Here is a 19,197-nt window from a genome sequence, read left to right on the forward strand (position 1 = left end):
TTACAGAAGTCTTCTCTTATATATATATTTTCTATAAATACATTACACATTTTTCAGAAAATTTAATGAGCCAGCTATGAAACGAACTACGAGTGGAAATGTGGTTGGTCCAAATGACATACCTGTGGAGGTATGGAGATGTTGTCTTACTGACCAGATTGGTTGACACAATCTTGGAGAATGAGAGGATGCCTGAAGAAAGGAGGTGAAGTGCACTGATATGAATTTTCAAGAACAAGGGTGATGTGCAAACTGCAACTACAGAAGGATGCGAAAAAGAGGAAGACCTCAGAGAAGATTCATGGATTTAGCAAAGGAAGAAATGCAGAGGCATCCACAGGATTCACAAATAGTTTATTAATACTTTATTATTATTATTGTTGTTGTTGTTGTTGTCATTATTAGTTTAGTAATCAGTTTGTTGGGTAAATAAGATTGTGGGGGTTTTTAATAACAAAAACTCAAATAACATCTACAATATAAGCCATGGACTCATATCAACATCGTTATGCTCAATGCAATGCTCAGGATTTTCTCCAAGTCTGTTGTGGCCAGAGCTATCCTCTACACTGTTGCATGCTGGGGCAGCAGGTTGAGGGGCTGCTGATGCCAACAGACTCAATACACCGATCTGCAAGGCCAGCAATGTTGTGGGGATGGAGGTGGACTCTCTTAAGGTGGTGACGGAGAGGCGAATGTTGTCCAAGATAAAGACAATGTTGGATAATTCCTCCCACCCACTCCATGACATGCTGGCTAGCCACAGGAGCACGTTCAGTGAGAGACTGAGATTACCAAAAAGCACCACTGAACGACACAGGAAATCATTCCTGTCTGTGGCCATCTCCCTGTACAACTCATCCACCGAACACACTGTATACTGCAATAGCTACATCCTTTTTGCACATGCTCTTCTTTCTTATTCAGATATTTAGTCGTAAGTGACTTATATGTATGTATATATTGTGCTATTTCTTACTTCTTGTTTTGTCTATTTTTGTTACTGTTTGTACTGGAGCACTGTAACCAACATAATTTCCCCTAGGGATCAATGAAGTATTCTGATTCTGGTTAACAATTGCACAATATAGTGAAGTAAGATAGAAACAAGGTTAACATGTAGGTAAAGAAAATAAATAATAATAATAAAAATGATAAGACATAACAACTGGAATTTGCTTTTAATCTCAAACGGCGCCGAGAGGGGTTGCAGGTGGCGCGCTTTGATTACCTGCGCATCATTTGACGCACACGTCATCGTCCAACTGGCTCAGTGCGCATGCGCTTTAAACTTTATTCGAGGAAGTGGTAGTACAGGCACCAGAAGCGATAGGGAAGAGTTTGTTGTTAACTCCACCTTCAGAGAAGACAAAAAGAACACCTCGCAACATTTTCAAAATGTCGGAATTTGATACCAACCCGTTCGCAGATACTGCCAGCGAAAACCCTTTCAATGTAAGTACGAGGACTGAGATTATAAGGCGCAGTCGGTGACATATCAAACGGCGGCAGTTAAACGGTAGCCAGCACGCCAGGAAACTTGTTGGGTGGATGTCGGGGCGGGAACCTACGTCTTTGAGGATTGCAACCATTTGGCAGGAAGTGTGACTGACAGTTTTTTAACCAATCACGTGGCTTGTAAAACGGCTGCATATCCTGTGAGTTTAGTTGCAGGAAGTTAAACTTGAAATGTGTGTCAGATATATTTTTTAAGCCACAGTACCTATTTTCTGCTTCCTTCGGAAGATAATGTACATTATTGTGTGTATTTCTAATGTCTTAGACGTGATTTGTGATAGTTCTGGTGGTTTGTAATGTGACGTTTATCGAAACTGTTGGTTTTCTCTCTACAAAGAGCTTCTAGCACACAGGATGTCTGATAGTAGGCCAGTTGTTTGTGGAAATAGGAACGTCCTCCCTTCACTTTAAAATATTAAAAAGGGCGAGCGACAAACTAAGGTCTTTCTTTATATGCACTGAAATAATATTTAGTTATATGAACAGATTTATAGTAGGAAAGCCTACTGGGAATGTTCTTATCCTCATGTTCCCATACATTTTTCTCTGGATAAATGTTCAGAAATAGTGAGAGTAAGAGTGTTTAGTTGCTATATCTTTATAGATTTTCTTTTGTTCCCTTGCACTAAAATGGGTTAATAACTGAAACAAGCCCAGAATTTCACATTTGGTCATTAATGTTTCTGTTGGCTTTTTCACAAAGACGTGTTGAAGCTTTGAGGGGTATACTGTAAACACAGCCAGGTTTTCTTAGTGTTAGCAGGCTTGACAAAACCTAAAACCCTAGTCTGAGGTAATGGGGATCACAGTGGTGGTTACCGGACAAGGCTATGTGTTCAGTCTAAGTTACCAAGGTAATTTGGCCAGTTATGAAGAGAGCCACTTTTGAGACACAAGAAACTGTCACGTTAGGTTTGACAAGCTCACTGACCCATTAATTGTACTTTGTAGTACACTCAGGAGCTAGAATTATTTGCCATTCATAAAGGAAGTGGTTTGACCCCTGGCTGCTTCAGTCTGCATGGAAAAGTGTCCTTGGGCAATTTTACCTCCATTATTGCCTAGTCCTCATCTGAAATTGAAAATGAAAGAAAGTAACAGAAGTCATAGAAAAAGACAAGTAGAATAAAGTACAATGTGAATATGTGTGTGAAAAGGAAGATGTGGCTTTTAGTCTTTAAGTGCTTTGAGTACTCTGTAAGAGTAGACAACCCCTTTAAATGCACCAGTCTGTGATTTAATATTATGCCAGCCAAGAAAAAGGATGAAAATGAAATAAATGGCTGACACAGAGGCAGCAGCAGTTAGGGAGACTCTGACATTGATTAATCCCTAATGTAAGTTACTCTTTAAAAACCTAGTTTTTGTCACTGTGTCTCATACTCCTTTAACACAGTATTTAACACACAGAAGTTTCAAACCCAACAATGGAAGAGCACCAATTTAAAAATGTTAACCATCATCTTTTGCTTGTTATTTTTTATCCATATATATGTGTATATATAAGAATGCATGATTTATTGTACATGTGTATGTACATGCAGGGAAACAGTCCTTTTATATCAGGTTTTCTCTTTCTCTTTCACGGAAACCTTTGAAGTCTGTCAGGAATTATCTCACACTCCACAAGTTTTCTTTTTTTTCTCTAGGACATGAGCTAGATATGTTAGCCTAGTTTCTGCAGTAGTAAAGAACCTGTTTATGTTTTCCATCTTTCCTTCTTATTATGCAATATGAAATTCATAAAGTAAAAAAAACAAAATTAAACCTGTCATAACTCTCCTTATTTAACAGTTTTTGAAATGAAGTGTAACATTTTAGTAACAGTGGCCATTCTTGAAAGTGTAGAATTAGATAAAATGCAACATAAAAGGTGAATAGAAACTTAGCAGATTAATCACAATGGCTTGATCATGATGTCAGATTTGAATAACCGCATAGATAAGTGGGTGTTTGCATCTGTTAACACACACGTGCTGTTGTTAGGGTTTTTCAGTTCTACCAAATGTTAAGAAATCCATCTTATTGCAGAGAGAGCAACAGTTTATAGGAGCATTCAGAGTCCAAGGTTCAACCAGGCCTCACATTTAGTGTGACATATTTAACAGTAAATTGCTCTTATCACACTCCAAATCAAAACCAATGACCTGTGGGTACTATTCTGTGTAAGATTTAAGTGGCATTATGCTTTTACAGTATTGCAGAATGGAACTTTTGTTATCTCAAGTGTTCAATAGGTGTGACGTCAGTGGAGACTTCTGTTTGTTTGGTGGGTGGACTGGATAAATACCCTAGTAGCAGCTGGAGTATAATATGTACTCTGAAAAGCAGTTCTATTCATAAAAGCTCGCTGTCTGTGGTCACATTAAATATTTAACATGTTACCAACCTTTGAAAGAATATTAAAAATGTTAAAATGTGCATGTTTGTGGACTGCAGACTGCACTATGCTGCTTTTTCCCCCTGTAGGCCTTTCTGAGCATGTGCTTCTATCATTTGTAGCACTGTGGTATCTAAATTATTATTTTTGGGCCTTTGCTGGACAGATGCAGTGAAGATGTTTACGGGTGGGAATGTTTACAGGTGTGTCACTTTCCTATGGTTAGGAAAGCAGGTAGAGAAAGGGGAATACATGCAGCAAAAGGTCGCGGGTTGGAGACGGACCCATGCCATACTGCTTTTGGTCACCTGTTCACCCAGTGAGCTAAACCTGCACCCCATGGCTGTGGTATCTAATGTAAAATGTAGTAGTATCCAGCTGCTGTTTTGAAATGGCCACACCTAGGGAATCAGCAGTTATGAGAGCATGTCCGGTTTCCTTGTACAGAGGCGTTAAAGTCACTGTATTATTTTTGTATTAAAATATGCCATGTTTACATGTCATCTATATACTTTATGCAGTTTTCCATATATCGGCATATATGGAAAACTGCATCTTTGTATGTCTGTCTATTGTTTTGAAGATGCTGTCCTCTTGTTTGAGGCTTGTCCCAGCTCGGTTTTCATTTCAGAGACTGTGTAAGTTTGCTGTCATCAGTTACTTTATTCACTGCTGTCGGTTTGTCTCTCTAAAGGATGTATAATAAGCCACTCCTCGCTGTTTACTAAGCATATGTTTTTTTTACCTGTGCAATTAGGTAAAGACGTTTTGAACGAGAGCCTTTGAATATCTTTGCAGGCAACAAGGAGTTGTTTCGTAAAATGTATCATGGGTCATTTAAGTTGGGTTTAGAGGTTAATTCCATTCACCCTTTTCCCTTTATATTGCTAGCTGTTGATCATCTCACTCAGACGTCTCTATGTTGCCGTCTGGGAATGTTTACAGGTGTGTCACAAGCACATATTAACAAGCAGGCGAGCTCTTATCACACTGTTGGTGAGTGACGTGTCACGTAGTCATGTGAAGTACTCGTTCCGTCAACCTTTTAAAGGAAGGACTAATTTGTCCCAGATTATTGAAGTGATTCTGGAAGTTGTTACTGTGTCATAGTTTTTGTTTTTGATCACCCACCGAGTTCACACAAACTTGCAGATGCAGCATTTCTCAGGACTGCATTGTACACCATCATTTCCAAATAAAAGCTTAGTTGTTACAATATGTTCTAGTGTAAATATTAGATATTGGTGTGTATATATATGTGTTTAGATGTTTCTTTTTATGTGCCAGTCTGGGATTATCTCTGAGACCTTGTCAGAGTAATTTACAGCATAGTTTCAGGTTCTTCCAGAACATCACAGGTTGTTGAGTTACATTCAAACCTTTTATAAGGAATGTTTTAATGAGGACAAGGTATGAGTCTACATATGCACAAGTTACATTTTACAACATAGTAGCAACCACCACACCCTATCAGTAAATTGTTTATTTCATATATGTATATGACAGTGGTTATAGCTACTGTTGCATAACCCTCTGCTTTCTGAATTTTAAATATTGCCGTTGTGGCTGCTGCCATGTTGGTATGTTGCTGAAATCGAGACCTGAAGTAGACAAAGGTCATTGGGAGGGTTGCAAACACAATATGTAATAATCTGTGCCAAATCAAATATGCATATCCTTCCACTGTAACTCACATTTTGAGTAAACCTCAAGTGGCCATCAGAAGAACTGCAGTTTTTGGAACTTGTTCAGCTGCTTCAATTTTCAGTCCCAGAGGGCTTAACAAACTGAGCCTTAGGAAGCCATTATTTCCATTGTCAACTGTCAACTAATTCGCTGCTGCTAGACTTCACGAAGAAAAGAACTGACTAGGGCTCCAAATACAAGGAGTGTTTGACTCCACTGCCCAGCCCTCTGAAGAATCCAGATATCAAAGGGATATTCATAGAAATCAAGGCTCAGATACTTTCCCTACTGAAAGACGTGAAGAGCAGGCCAGAGGTTGCACCACCATCAGAAACAAGCTGGTTCAGCCTATGTCGTGTGGTGTGTCTGCTCAAGACATGGCCATGGAGCAGACAGTATGGAGTTTCTGTTCATCCTCTGTAAAGAAACCATGAACCTCTTCTGACTAGGACACAGGAAAAGAATACAAACCTGCTAACTCAGTTTTGTGATAGCCCCTTCACTGGTTATGTAGGTTATAGTTATTGAACCTTTTGGAGGAAAAAAAATCTCTCCAATCTACCTGAAGACATCTCTGATTCAGACTCTGACTACTGCTGCTGAACAACTAGGCCAAGTTTTCCAGACTGAGCCTACGGGCCCCACCCCCGACACATCTTGAGCTGTGTCCCATTTTAAGACCTGGATTTTTTTTTTCAAAGCTGGTATTTGTAGCTGGGCTGAATTTGAGCCTTTATTCTGAGCGAACTGCTGAGTGTAAAGGTGTGTCTAAAAACTTCAGGTACTGGATCAGAGAATCTCATCGTCGTCGGGGGCTATAGATTGGAGAGGAGAAAAAAATCAGAAATAATTGTGTCAGGTGTAACTGGGACAAGTGGTAGCAATTAAGTTAAACAGAAGCTGAAGCTGTGTCAGGAAGATGGAGAACAATAAAATATTTGTGTAAGTTTAATTGAGACTGTAATTTTTCTTTGCAGGGTCTCTTTGGTTGTCCTTACCGATATTGACTGACAACCACTTAAATACAAATACAAAAGGACAATTTGCAATTAAGCTGTTGGCACATCCTAGAAATCTTACCGTCTTCCTTTCAAATAGGACAGACCCTTGTTGAATTACATCACGACACATGCGTGTTACCGGTACATCACAGGAGGCTCCAGAGACCCTGTTGGGCTGAAGTGGCGTCATGTATGGCAGGAATTCACAGTTACTGTTGTAGTTTTGGTGTGAATAAAAATTTCCTGGTACCTTTTTACCCCCCTCATATTTGTTTTTGCATGCCAATATAAAGTGCATCATTAAAATTTTTGGTCATGTGTTGGGATGCCACAAGCTGCCAAAATAGTGTCATCATCCAGTGCAGATGTCAAAACATGCTTTCTAGTTTTTTATTTTAGATTTAGGTTGTGCTTTACAGTTTTAATTCCTTAATAAAAAGGTTTATTGGAGGAAGAAAACTGTATGTGAATATAATGTTTTTAAGCCTTTAAAAGGTCTCCAAAAGGTCTTAAAAGGCTTTGAGAGAAATCTATAATTGTGTGCATGTGTGTAAAATGTACTGAACTGCATTGATGGAATTTATCAGGGCCTGACTTTCTTTTCTCAGACGTGTCAAAATAAGCAGTGCCTTCTCATATTATAGAGTGGTTAAATCAATATTGAGCTCACTAGAGTCATTTAATGATTACCAGTGCTTCTCCAGGGGTAATATTACCAGGAACCTCAGAGGTTATTGCTGGATGTTATTGTACTTTACTTTATGACTTTGGCAAAGCATGATACGAGATTTCATAATCTCGGCTTTTTTCTTTTTGAGGGTTGCTTTCAGTGTTTCAGGAAATGGTAAAGCTTATAACAAAGAGTTCTTCTGGAGAGAAAATGAACAGCACTAAATGAATTTCTTCTTTGTAGATTTTAAGTCTAAATAAACTTGATATTCTTTATTTATTTATATTTATAAATATATATTTATTTTATATTTATTTATATTCTTGCAAAACTGTTCAGTTAAGCCATGTCAGTTAAGCCATGTAAATGCACTTACCTCTAATAGCAGCTCACCAAACCTGGTACAAGAGGCCTCTTTTTCATTACTGCATAGCACCTACACTTATTTCTGCAGCTTTTAGCTCAAAGATAAGAAATACTTCCAAGCTGTCATCATAGACAGAAATTGGATCAAAATGTATTTGTAGATTTTCAGGTAACTCATTATTATAAGTTGATAAAGATGCGCACGTGTTTTTATTATTATTTTTATTGTTTTTCCAGGATCCCTCTGTCACTCAGGTGACAAAATCCAACATCGAACCAGTTGACCAGTACAACCCTTTCTCTGCTCAACCCAGTGTAAGACATCTGGAAGCTACATTTTCTACTCATTTTGTTGGTTTTGAAACCATTTGATGGTGTCTTATCTGCACATTTCCTCAATATTTCGTTTTCCTGTCAAAATATTGTATCTTTTGTTTTTTCTCACCATCTTTCAGTTCACCATTTCAATTTTTTGGTCTTGGCCTGCTTATGTCGCCATTCCCTTTATCTTCTTAGCGTTGTTTTCCTGGTATTCCTTCTCTTTTACTGGTTGCATTTGAATCTTTTATTTGCTTATTGTTGTTTTTTAGGATGGACTAGCAGCTCACACCACATCTCCTGCTGTGCTACAGCCATCTACAGAGCCCAGTCCACAGGTGAGAATTTATACCAAACCCACCACTTCTCTGATTAAAAAAAATATTTTTATGAAGGTGAATGAGCAGGTGTGGGTGAGATTTTATAACAATCTAGCATTATTATTGCACAATTATGTGACCTCACTCTGTTTTTTCAGTTGATGGATGGTGGGAATTATGAGATTGAGATACATCGAAGCCCTGATTGACAACAAAGAGCAGAATTAGACTCAGTTGCAGTTTACTGAAGCTGTAAGACGGCCCCAGTCTGTCAGGAGAGGTTGGCTAATGCTAACATTGTGCAAAGCAAGCTAAAAATACATCTGGTAGTAAAACATTTTTGAGAGCAACTCAAACCTACTGTAGAAGACCACTACATCTAAGCCAAGATGAGCAAGACCATTTATTGAAATTCAATAAATACATTTAAAAAATTTCAGTTCTTATCCTAGGTCTAGATATCACAGATGGGCTCTTAATCACATATTCCTACTGCAGCACATTTAGAAGAACTCATAATAACTACGATGACAATTGGATGTTATTTAGTGACAGTGTGAATGGAGGTGTGCATTTTGTCTTGCCCTCTGCTGTGCTCTGGGTACTAAAAGTTTGGAAACCACTAAGAAAGAGTATTTTCTTAAGTTCCAATTCTACTTATCCTGCCTGTTTAATTAACAGTTATTTTTTCACACAGATGCTGTAGCCGTTTCTTTTACTCAAAGCCATTTAGTTGCTACATCGAACTAAATGTCCAAACCTTATTTTGCCAAAAAGATCACAAAACTGAGCTTTTAATTAGGGGTGGGTTTTTATAATCGATTTATCGATTAAAATCGATTCTGGCTTGGATAACGTGAAATCGATTCATTAAAATTGTGAATCGTTTTTTAAATATAAATTTATTTTGCCCGAAATGCCAGAATCTCAGGTGAAAAATCACAAAATTTCAATAACCACCAAACAGCTAAGACAGTAAATGAGAGCAGGTACACGGATTCAGCACAAAGACATTCTAAAATGTTTAGAAATTGCATTTTTTAGCAACACGTGGCTCATTTTAGAATTCTAAAATAACTGGATGTGTCTAAAGGGCAATCTGTCCCTTCAGACTCTCAGTATGGTCCTTACGTCAGGATGTGTGGTTGCTACACAAACATCTACTCACTTTACACATTATTATAATGAAGCTCTTTGTTCTGTCCTATAAATATTCATGAATAGCAAAACAGATCACCTGCATCCTACCTCTTCCTGGCAAGTCAGAGATCAGATATGATAACCATGAATATGTATTTCCTGTAATATGTCATTTAAAAGTCAAGTACACCCTTTTAGATGCCTGTGAAAACAGATGCAATTCAGAGTGTTTATTGAAGTAGCTCACAGCGACTGATTGCTGTCTTGGGTGTTAAAAACTGAAACTAGAAAGCTTATATGTGAAGTGAATCATTTCTGCACCGTTTCCTTGCTATTTGCATGAAATCGGAGTTTCCTGACAGTGGCTTAGGTAATTTTCTGTGCATCTAATGTGGTGGTTGAGTGAAGCGTTTCCTCCTTTTTCAGGTAACTGCTGCTGCAGCTCAGGCCAACCTGCTGAGGCAGCAGGAAGAGCTGGAGAGGAAAGCTGCCGAGCTGGACCGCAGAGAGCATGAGCTACAGAGCAGAGGCCCGACAGGTCATTAAAAACAAAACTCCTCAGCACAGCGCCCTGATAACAGACAATGATTTGCAACGTGGGCATTATGTACCAAAGACAAATATAAAACTACATCCTTGCACTCACTGGCTTTTTTTTTTTTTTTTTTTGGCTCTGATATTCATATCAATAGGTCTGCAAAGAGCTATAACAATAATATGAAGATCATTATCTGTTAATTATCAACTCTGGTGAATGACTGAATGTTTGGTGAAATGTGTCTTCATGTGCTGCATCTGCTGATGTAAACTTGCGGTGATAAGTTTTTAGTTTAAAAAGCAGATGCTTAGATAGGTTTATGTAAACAGTGCAGTTATGTTCCAGAGGCACAGCAGTGACATTATCCAGCCTGCTTAGGTAGGAATGCTGCTGTACATTGACTCCCACACACTTGCGTAAATGACTCAGATGAATGTGTCAGTATTTTAAAAATAACCACCGGTTGCTTTTTGTTAAACTCTATTCGTGCTCATGATATATCTGCTGTCTTGTATTTATAGTTTGCCATGCTGATGTTATCTCTTGACTCGACAGGTAAAGAGAACAACTGGCCTCCACTTCCAAAGTTCTTCCCCATCAAACCATGTTTTTACCAGGACTTCTCAGAGGAAATCCCCCCAGAGTGCCAGAGAGTCTGCAAGATGATGTACTACCTCTGGATGTGTAAGCACATTACATTTTTAGGGGGGCGGACATTGGAAGTCTGAGAAGTAAAAACCTTTCAGGAAGGTTTGAAGCTCTGAATCGGTGTAAAAATGTACCCTAAAATCACTTCTTAACAACACCGGTTGGTGTGATGGGAAAAACACTCCAGCCAGTACTGTTTAGTTTTTGTTCTTCTTTGCTGTATACATACATGATACTGAAATTCTGACTAGAATACAATCACTGACTCTCTCTACTGTCGTCCTCAGTCAACTGTGTGACTCTGTTCCTCAACCTGCTGGCATGTTTGGCTTTCTTCACCACGGCTTCAAGCAATGGTGTGGACTTTGGTCTCTCCATTCTCTGGCTCATCCTCTTTGCTCCCTGCTCCTTCCTCTGCTGGTACCGACCCGTCTACAAGGCCTTCAGGTGAGTCCCCCCATCATGAAAGGTACTGTATGCATCATTTGACCCCGTGTGTGGACAGTGATGTGTGTTTTTAAGAACTCTGCTTAAAAGGCATTTTTTCATCTGGATTTTACAGACGTGTACATTAATGCATTAGCTTTTGAAATGTTTGTTCCCAAATGTATTGTGTATAAATTTAACAAAAAACCCTGTGAGTTTATTTTTAAGTTTCGATCAACTGCTGTGAACAAAAAGAAAAATGTCTGATAACTTTGATACTTTTTGTAACAACGATAATGCGTCTGCGCCAGATGTATTCGCTTTCCCTTGTAATTTTTGTGCTGTCACAGTGTGTATTTCACACATTACATTTATATTACAGCGTTGCCATGGTAAAGATTTGCACTTGCACATGTCACTTACATTCATATAACTGTACTCCTGATATAAATGTGTTTTCTAAGTCTGAAAGTTTAATGGATGGTTTTTTCCTCTTTTTTTCAGGACTGACAGCTCCTTCAGCTTCTTCTTGTTCTTCTTTGTGTTTTTTTGCCAAGTGGTAATCTTCATCATCCAGTCAATAGGCATACCCCACTGGGGCAACAGGTGAGTGTCATGTATGTCCTATTTTTCAATAAAAACTTTAGTTTTCCAGATGGCTTCTTCAAAAGTAAATATGTGGGCATTACGTTTATGGTTTTTAAGCATATACTTGAAATAATATGTTAAGGATATAATAGGATAGCTTTTTTTTTATTACCCTCTGCAAATTTCAAATTATTTTTTTTAAACTCTAATCTGTATTTAATTACATATCTCTATAAATAAAGCTTATATTAGTCCAGCATGTTATGGTAGATATATGCATTGCATGAAAGTAAATCAGAGTCCTATTTCAATTTCAGTTTGTGCATCTTCATCACAAACCACAGACATTTTGGATATAAAGTCGTAACAGTTATTTCATATTCTGTTGGCGGCTTTAGTGAAATTTAGAAGTTTAAAAAACTATTTTTAAACACCAGAAATTGCAATAAGTATATTTTAAGTTCAAGTTCGAACAAATGTTATAATTTAACATATAATTTTGACAGAATAATTATGTTTATATTAATATTAATTCATAGTATGTATGAATCTCATAAGAGCTTATGAATAGATAATAAAATAACTGGTTTCGCGGGAGTATTCACGTTGTGATCGTGTCCCCCTGACTGACAAAGTGTTTTGTGTGCTTGTGATTTGTTGCGTTAAATAATCAGAACTATTACCGGTCATTTGGCCTGTCAGCTGCCGTCCTCTCTCTTTCCTTCATTTTCTGCAATCTTTCATCTCTCACGACAGAAACTTTCCATTCTTCAGCCTCTAGCCTGCTGCCTCTCTGTCTGCGGGTAACTCTGTAAGTTTCTGCTGCTTGCAGTCTGTTACCCCACCATTTCTTTGTTCTCTTTTCCCAATCTAAATGTGTTTCAGCTTAAACTGCATCAGAATACGGTGTCATAACCTCTGCTCTTTAACCAGTGATCCATTTTAAATACTAACCTGCTGTTTTTTACTTTGTGTTTGTTTGTTGTTGTTTTTTTCCTATTTTTTTAACTTCTTAATATTACGATCAAATTAATTATAAATGTATTAAAGTCAAACAGAGTTTTAAAGGTAAAAAGAAGAATAAGAGCAACAGAAAATGAGGGCAGTGATGTTCATTTATTTCACGTTAATTATTTAACCAGTGGTTGGCATTTGTTTTTGTCCGGCTGCTTCCAAAACACATTCTTCTCTTCTCCTCAAATCGAATATAGCAGCGTACATGTGTTGTACGCTGTATGTTGTATGTTTCCTTCTGTTGAATACAATTTTAAGTTTCACTGATGCTGTTCATAAGATCACCTAAAACTCTGCTGTTTGTTGCAGTGGTTGGCTCTCTGCATTCACTATCATCAGTGAACACCGTGCAGTGGGAATCATCATGATCATAGTGGCCATCCTCTTCACTTTGTGCGCTGTGATGTCTGTCATTCTGCTCAAGATGGTAAGAGTTGCCTCACTTTTCTTTTCTTTTTTTCTTAATTTTCTTCAGAACACAGTTTTTATCTCTGGTTATTTTACTTGTTGACTCACTAATCAACAGTTGCTAGATGTCTGTGTAATGTTATGGTTGATTTTTGGTTAACACCAGTCCAAATCCTTCAAGTGCACCAATCACAATGAAATGGAATTCCAGCCATTCATTCATTCTTACATGTGTGTCCAGTTCAGGAGCCTATCCCAGCCCTATGCTTCTAATAGGGCAAGAAGCAAGGTAGATCCTGGACAGGTCACCATTGTGTCACAAGGCTAACACAGAGAGAAAGACCGTCATTCACACTCACATCTAAGGCATTTTTAGAAATACGACATGCTTATCTCTAGTCTGTGGGAAGAAACCAGTGTATCCAGAGAGAAACCCATCTGGCCAGCATGTTTGAACCAGGAACCCTCTTGTTGTGCTGCCTGCTAAATTCAATTTAGAAATAAAATAATAATTCCACTTCATTTTTGTAGCACCAGATCAAAATTGTCATTGCAAATTGCTTTATGTTAGAGAGAAGCCAAAATCAGTTGATCCCCTATGAGCCGTACTTGATGATTTTTAGTAGGAAGAGACCTCATGCAGTACCAGGCCGAAGCGGGATTTATTTTCCAGCAGAGGTACAGTGGGGCAAAAATGTATTTAGTCAGCCACCGATTGTGCAAGTTCCCCCACCTAAAATGATGACAGAGGTCAGTAATTTGCACCAGAGGTACACTTCAACTGTGAGAGACAGAATGTGAAAAAAAAAATCCATGAATCCACATGGTAGGATTTGTAAAGAATTTATTCGTAAATCAGGGTGGAAAATAAGTATTTGGTCAATAACAAAAATACAACTCAATACTTTGTAACATAACCTTTGTTGGCAATAACAGAGGTCAAACGTTTACTATAGGTCTTTACCAGGTTTGCACACACAGTAGCTGGTATTTTGGCCCATTCCTCCATGCAGATCTTCTCGAGAGCAGTGATGTTTTGGGGCTGTCGCAGAGCAACACGGACTTTCAACTCCCGCCACAGATTTTCTATGGGGTTGAGGTCTGGAGACTGGCTAGGCCACTCCAGGACTTTCAAATGCTTCTTACGGAGCCACTCCTTTGTTGCCCGGGCGGTGTGTTTTGGATCATTGTCATGTTGGAAGACCCAGCCTCGTTTCATCTTCAAAGTTCTCACTGATGGAAGGAGGTTTTGGCTCAAAATCTCACGATACATGGCCCCATTCATTCTGTCCTTAACACGGATCAGTCGTCCTGTCCCCTTGGCAGAAAAACAGCCCCATAGCATGATGTTTCCACCCCCATGCTTCACAGTAGGTATGGTGTTCTTGGGATGCAACTCAGTATTCTTCGTCCTCCAAACACGACGAGTTGAGTTTATACCAAAAAGTTCTACTTTGGTTTCATCTGACCACATGACATTCTCCCAGCTCTCTGCAGGTCATTCACCAGGTCCCCCCGTGTGGTTCTGGGATCTTTGCTCACCGTTCTCATGATCATTTTGACCCCACGGGATGAGATCTTGCGTGGAGCCCCAGATCGAGGGAGATTATCAGTGGTCTTGTATGTCTTCCATTTTCTGATGATTGCTCCCACAGTTGATTTTTTCACACCAAGCTGCTTGCCTATTGAAGATTCACTCTTCCCAGTCTGGTGCAGGTCTACAATACTTTTCCTGGTGTCCTTCGAACGCTCTTTGGTCTTGGCCATGGCGGAGTTTGGAGTCTGACTGTTTGAGGCTGTGGACAGGTGTCTTTTATACAGATGATGAGTTCAAACAGGTGCCATTCATACAGGTAACGAGTGGGGGACAGAAAAGCTTCTTACAGAAGACGTTACAGGTCTGTGAGAGCCAGAGATTTTCCTTGTTTGAGGTGACCAAATACTTATTTTCCACCCTAATTTACGAATAAATTCTTTACAAATCCTACCATGTGAATTCATGGATTTTTTTTTTTTTTCACATTCTGTCTCTCACAGTTGAAGTGTACCTCTGGTGCAAATTACTGACCTCTGTCATCATTTTAAGTGGGGGAACTTGCACAATCGGTGGCTGACTAAATACTTTTTTGCCCCACTGTAGCTCGTTTGGTGTCTCCTCCCATACAGGGATGACCTACCTGTTTAAACAGCAATTTTCTCACAATTTCTTCCTCCTCAGGTCCACAGCATGTACCGACGTACTGGGGCCAGTTTCCAGAAGGCGCAGCAGGAGTTCTCTCAGGGCGTCTTCACCAGTAAAACCTTCCAAACTGCTGCTGCTGGAACAGCTTCCTCTGCTGCCCAGGGAGCCTTCCAGGCAACCAACTAATGGTAGATTTAGCTAAACTGAGCTTGTTTAGCAGGTCAATGTCTGTACATTATCAGGTCTGGATAATTAATTAAACTAAAGCTGAACAAATGAGCCTTTTGAAGCCATCGGCCAGATTTCTGGAAATAAGAATTTGACCTCATAATGTACAGACCCTGAGCCAGGTTAAGCTCCTTCACCCTTCACCATGAGCATTTCCCTGTATCTCCTTTTGCTTGTCACTTTCAGTGTGTGCTATGCAGAGTTATATCGTCTGAAGTGGGTGTTTTTAAAAAAAAACAAACAAACAAAAAAGCAAGCAGTGGAGGGAAAGTGCAAACTGGAGTGTAAAGCATGAAGTTGACTCAGTGCTATTTCAGCATTTCTTGTACATAAAATATAAATATTTTACATTTCATGTGGGTGCAGTGAGCTTGCGGTCCTCCACACTGATGGAATATCCTGTAATATAAATAAGATGAAGTGTTTGTCATTGATTGACATGTATTTTGTCCTGGAAGCATATCTCTTTGCTTTTGTTTGCTGCACGTTTTCAGTCTAATGAGGAAGAAATGGATCTGACAGATCGTGCTAATTGTAATCTGTGTGGCCTTAAAGTTTTGGATATTCTTTGGATGTTATTGCACAAAATGACTTAAACCTGGAGTAAGATGATCTTGGTAGTTAGCTCATGATTTCTACATAACCAAGTGCATCCACAGAGGAAACCACATCGCTCCACATCATTTCATGCTTGTACTCAGATTTTTTTTTTTTTTTTAATCTAATTCGGCAGACTGAGGTTCTGATGTCCTTTTTTTTTTGTTTGTTTGTTTTTCTCCAGCCGAATATTCTTGCTGAACTGGTAATATTTACAAATGTTATCAGGATCACATTCATTTTTTTCTTATTTTTTAGCAGCTTCAGCTATGTCTTCTCACTACCTTGTTTAAGAGATGTTTCTAAGGAAACCAAACGAGTACTGAATATAAAAATGGAACATTTTTCTGATTAAAATAAGTAGATCAATATTTCATATAGATTCTTTAATGGACTGAGTCCATCCAAGCTAGAGTATTTTTTTAAATTTACTAACATTTAATGCAGGAGAAATGTTAGAAAATTTGCAATGATTTTTTTAAACGGTGTGAATATTTAACAACAATCAGAAAGTAAGTCGGATATTCTGATTTCTGAGAAATCAGATATGTATCTGATTAGATGTATGCCAAAGCAGTGTGAATATGATACATTTCATCCTCCTCAGAACACATCCAGTTTCAGTAAACAGCTGCGGTATTTTCATTTCTTCTTGGAAATAGTGGAACATCTTCCTTGTATTCCTGTAACTTGTCCACTGAGCTCTAAATTATTTGTGTGCTGGTGTATATTTTCTACCTGATTTCATGTATTAAAAAACATGTGTGTGTGCGTGTTTATTGATTGTACTGTTTCAAAGCATCAGCTTGGATGTAACATGTTCCTAAATGACAAGTGCAAATTTGAATGTTTTTTTATGACATTCCTGCACCGCATAACAGTCTGATTGGAGGTTTGAGCTTATTTACACATGTATAGTAAATATGGTTTTAAATTCACACATTTCTGAATGCAGATCTGGATTTTGTATTTTAGCGTCTATTAAAATTTCTTTGCTTTAATTTAAAACTGTTTTCCTTACTTTCCTTTTTTTAGTTTTACAGAACATTAGCGATTGAGCAATATGGAGACACAGTTGAGAAGGTTTGGACGTGTACGGAGGGTGGATGGTGGATATGAACAAAAGAATTTCCTGCATCTGGACGCAATAAAGTACATGTTATCTAAAAAGTAATCGGTTCACATTAGCATTAGCCCAACATCTGACATGATCAAAGGAGACATAATACCAGTGACGTGAAGACAATGGTACTGCATCAATATGAGTTTGAATATTATTAAAGCTTAAGTATTTTAATCCATAAATGTCACATACCTTTAAATTGGGTAACAATTTGAACTAGTATGATAGAACAAAGATAATGTTTTGCTTAGTGTTGCAAATCAAAAATTTGGGGGAAGAAAGTTGATATATTGATGCTTAGTTGCTACAATATGTAACAGAAATTTATCTGTATTGTGGACACCAGTGCTACCCCTCAGCCTCCTAGTAGATGCACCTTTGATATGAAAACTCATTCTCAATCTCATTCAGAAGATTTTCTGAAAGCTTGACCTCTGACCTTGACTTTGAGGTTGAGGTCACAGATTCAGACTTATCGGAGATGTCCGTGGCTAAACCTATGGCATCAATTTGAAACTCCTACATTGTCTGATTCTCAAGTTATCGCATTCACAAACTTGGGTGTCCATGCCAATAACCCATTAGCCTTTTATGGCTGAGGGGCAATGAGTGAACTAGAGCTGCAGGGATATCACATCGGATGCTTTAATCAGAGTTCTGAGGTGTTACCGGCATCCATCCATTTCTCAAATTGTTTACTGAGTTGTCCAACAGCAGCTGAGATAAGGTGAGAGGCAGGGTACACCTTGGAGAGGTCACCAGTCAATCACAGGACCATCACATAGAGGCAAATGACCACTCATGTTCACATTCATGCCTCAGAGCATGGCTGGGTATTGTCACAGATTTCTACAACCAATTCAGTTCTCTTTCACAATTTTATTCGACTCAATTCAATTTTAACTCAGCCAGAAATATTATAATTATGATCATTTATATCGGAAATGTGCTGTAGAAAGAACCCTTTAAAGCTTGTAAATTAAATATATTAATTTTAAAATTAAGAACAGATCCTAAAGCAGTTACAATAATGCACTTTTTATTTAGCTTTTTATTTACTTCTGAGATTTGTGGTATTTCCACAGTATTTCAGCTCCATTTTGCACATCTTCCATATGCCTTTGCTTTTGTCCAGCTTTTCACTGGAGACAGTGAAGGCTTGGTGGCGCCTTCAGTGGAGTAGCCATGATGGTTCATGTGCAGCCAGGTTACTTCACTCCTGGGTGGCTACCTCTTTCATACTCGGAAAAATACTTTTATATTTAAAAATTGATTTCAGGAATTAATGAATCGATATAAGATTATTTAAATTAAAATCTTAATTAGCAAGCACATTTAACTAAATGCAACATACTGTAGACAACAGTGGTCTTTAATAGATCCCCCTCCTCGGTGGATGGAGAGGGAGACCTACGTGACCAGGTTGGGTCTGCAGTGATCCAGACAGTCTGTGGAGAGTCTGCGCTAAGACCATGACCGCTCTCCTTTGACCATCTGCCTGCCTGTCTGTGTGCTTTCTCCAGCCTCCATCTGGAGCTCAAAATAGCTGAAACTACTTTCCATCAAATAAAGCCATCGACAACGGGACCAGACAGCATGGCTGCCCGAGCAGACAGGCACTGTTAATGTTATTAAAGGTGGAGACAGAGATTCTCTTTATCAACGTCTGCAGCGCAAGGTGAAAGCTACAGAAGGAAACAGTAATCCACTAGGAACTGCTGTGCACATCCTGCAGCTATTCCAGTGTACTCTCAATGAAAAGAGTCAATTCAGCCAAGGTAGAAAAAATATTTGCACAACTATTAAAATATATGTACTTACAGTTAACTAAAAGCACTTTTAAGGCTTCTTAATTGATATTTTTCACAACTTGTTTCACAACATTTGAGTCACATATAAATTCTGCCAGTTTTAAAAAGTTCTCTGGGGTTGAGGTTGATGTGTGTAGAATAAAAAAGTAATCAGCTGTGTCACAGAGATGCAGAGTTTCAGCATCAGTTTGACAACAATGGCTTTTAAACACAGTTTGTCCAAAAGATGGCGAGG

At 38.5% G+C, this 19,197-nt stretch overlaps 1 protein-coding gene across 1 annotated transcript; it reads left to right on the forward strand.

Moving 5' to 3' along the window:
- Positions 1-1,289: 1,289 nt before the first annotated feature.
- scamp2 (secretory carrier membrane protein 2) lies at positions 1,290-17,036 on the forward strand. The gene is made up of 9 exons (XM_085282886.1): positions 1,290-1,455; positions 7,859-7,936; positions 8,212-8,277; positions 9,826-9,937; positions 10,493-10,621; positions 10,873-11,032; positions 11,516-11,617; positions 12,923-13,040; positions 15,240-17,036. The coding sequence occupies exons 1-9, from the start codon at positions 1,399-1,401 to the stop codon at positions 15,387-15,389; spliced, it is 972 nt and encodes a 323-aa protein (XP_085139012.1). The 5' UTR covers positions 1,290-1,398; the 3' UTR covers positions 15,390-17,036.
- The last annotated feature ends 2,161 nt before the right edge of the window (positions 17,037-19,197 follow it).

The sequence above is a fragment of the Mchenga conophoros genome, linkage group LG7, assembly GCF_057382185.1.
Source record: "Mchenga conophoros isolate Kocher_MC1m ecotype Shallow Benthic linkage group LG7, M_conophoros_male_GT1.1, whole genome shotgun sequence".
Taxonomy (NCBI): Eukaryota; Metazoa; Chordata; class Actinopteri; order Cichliformes; family Cichlidae; genus Mchenga; species Mchenga conophoros.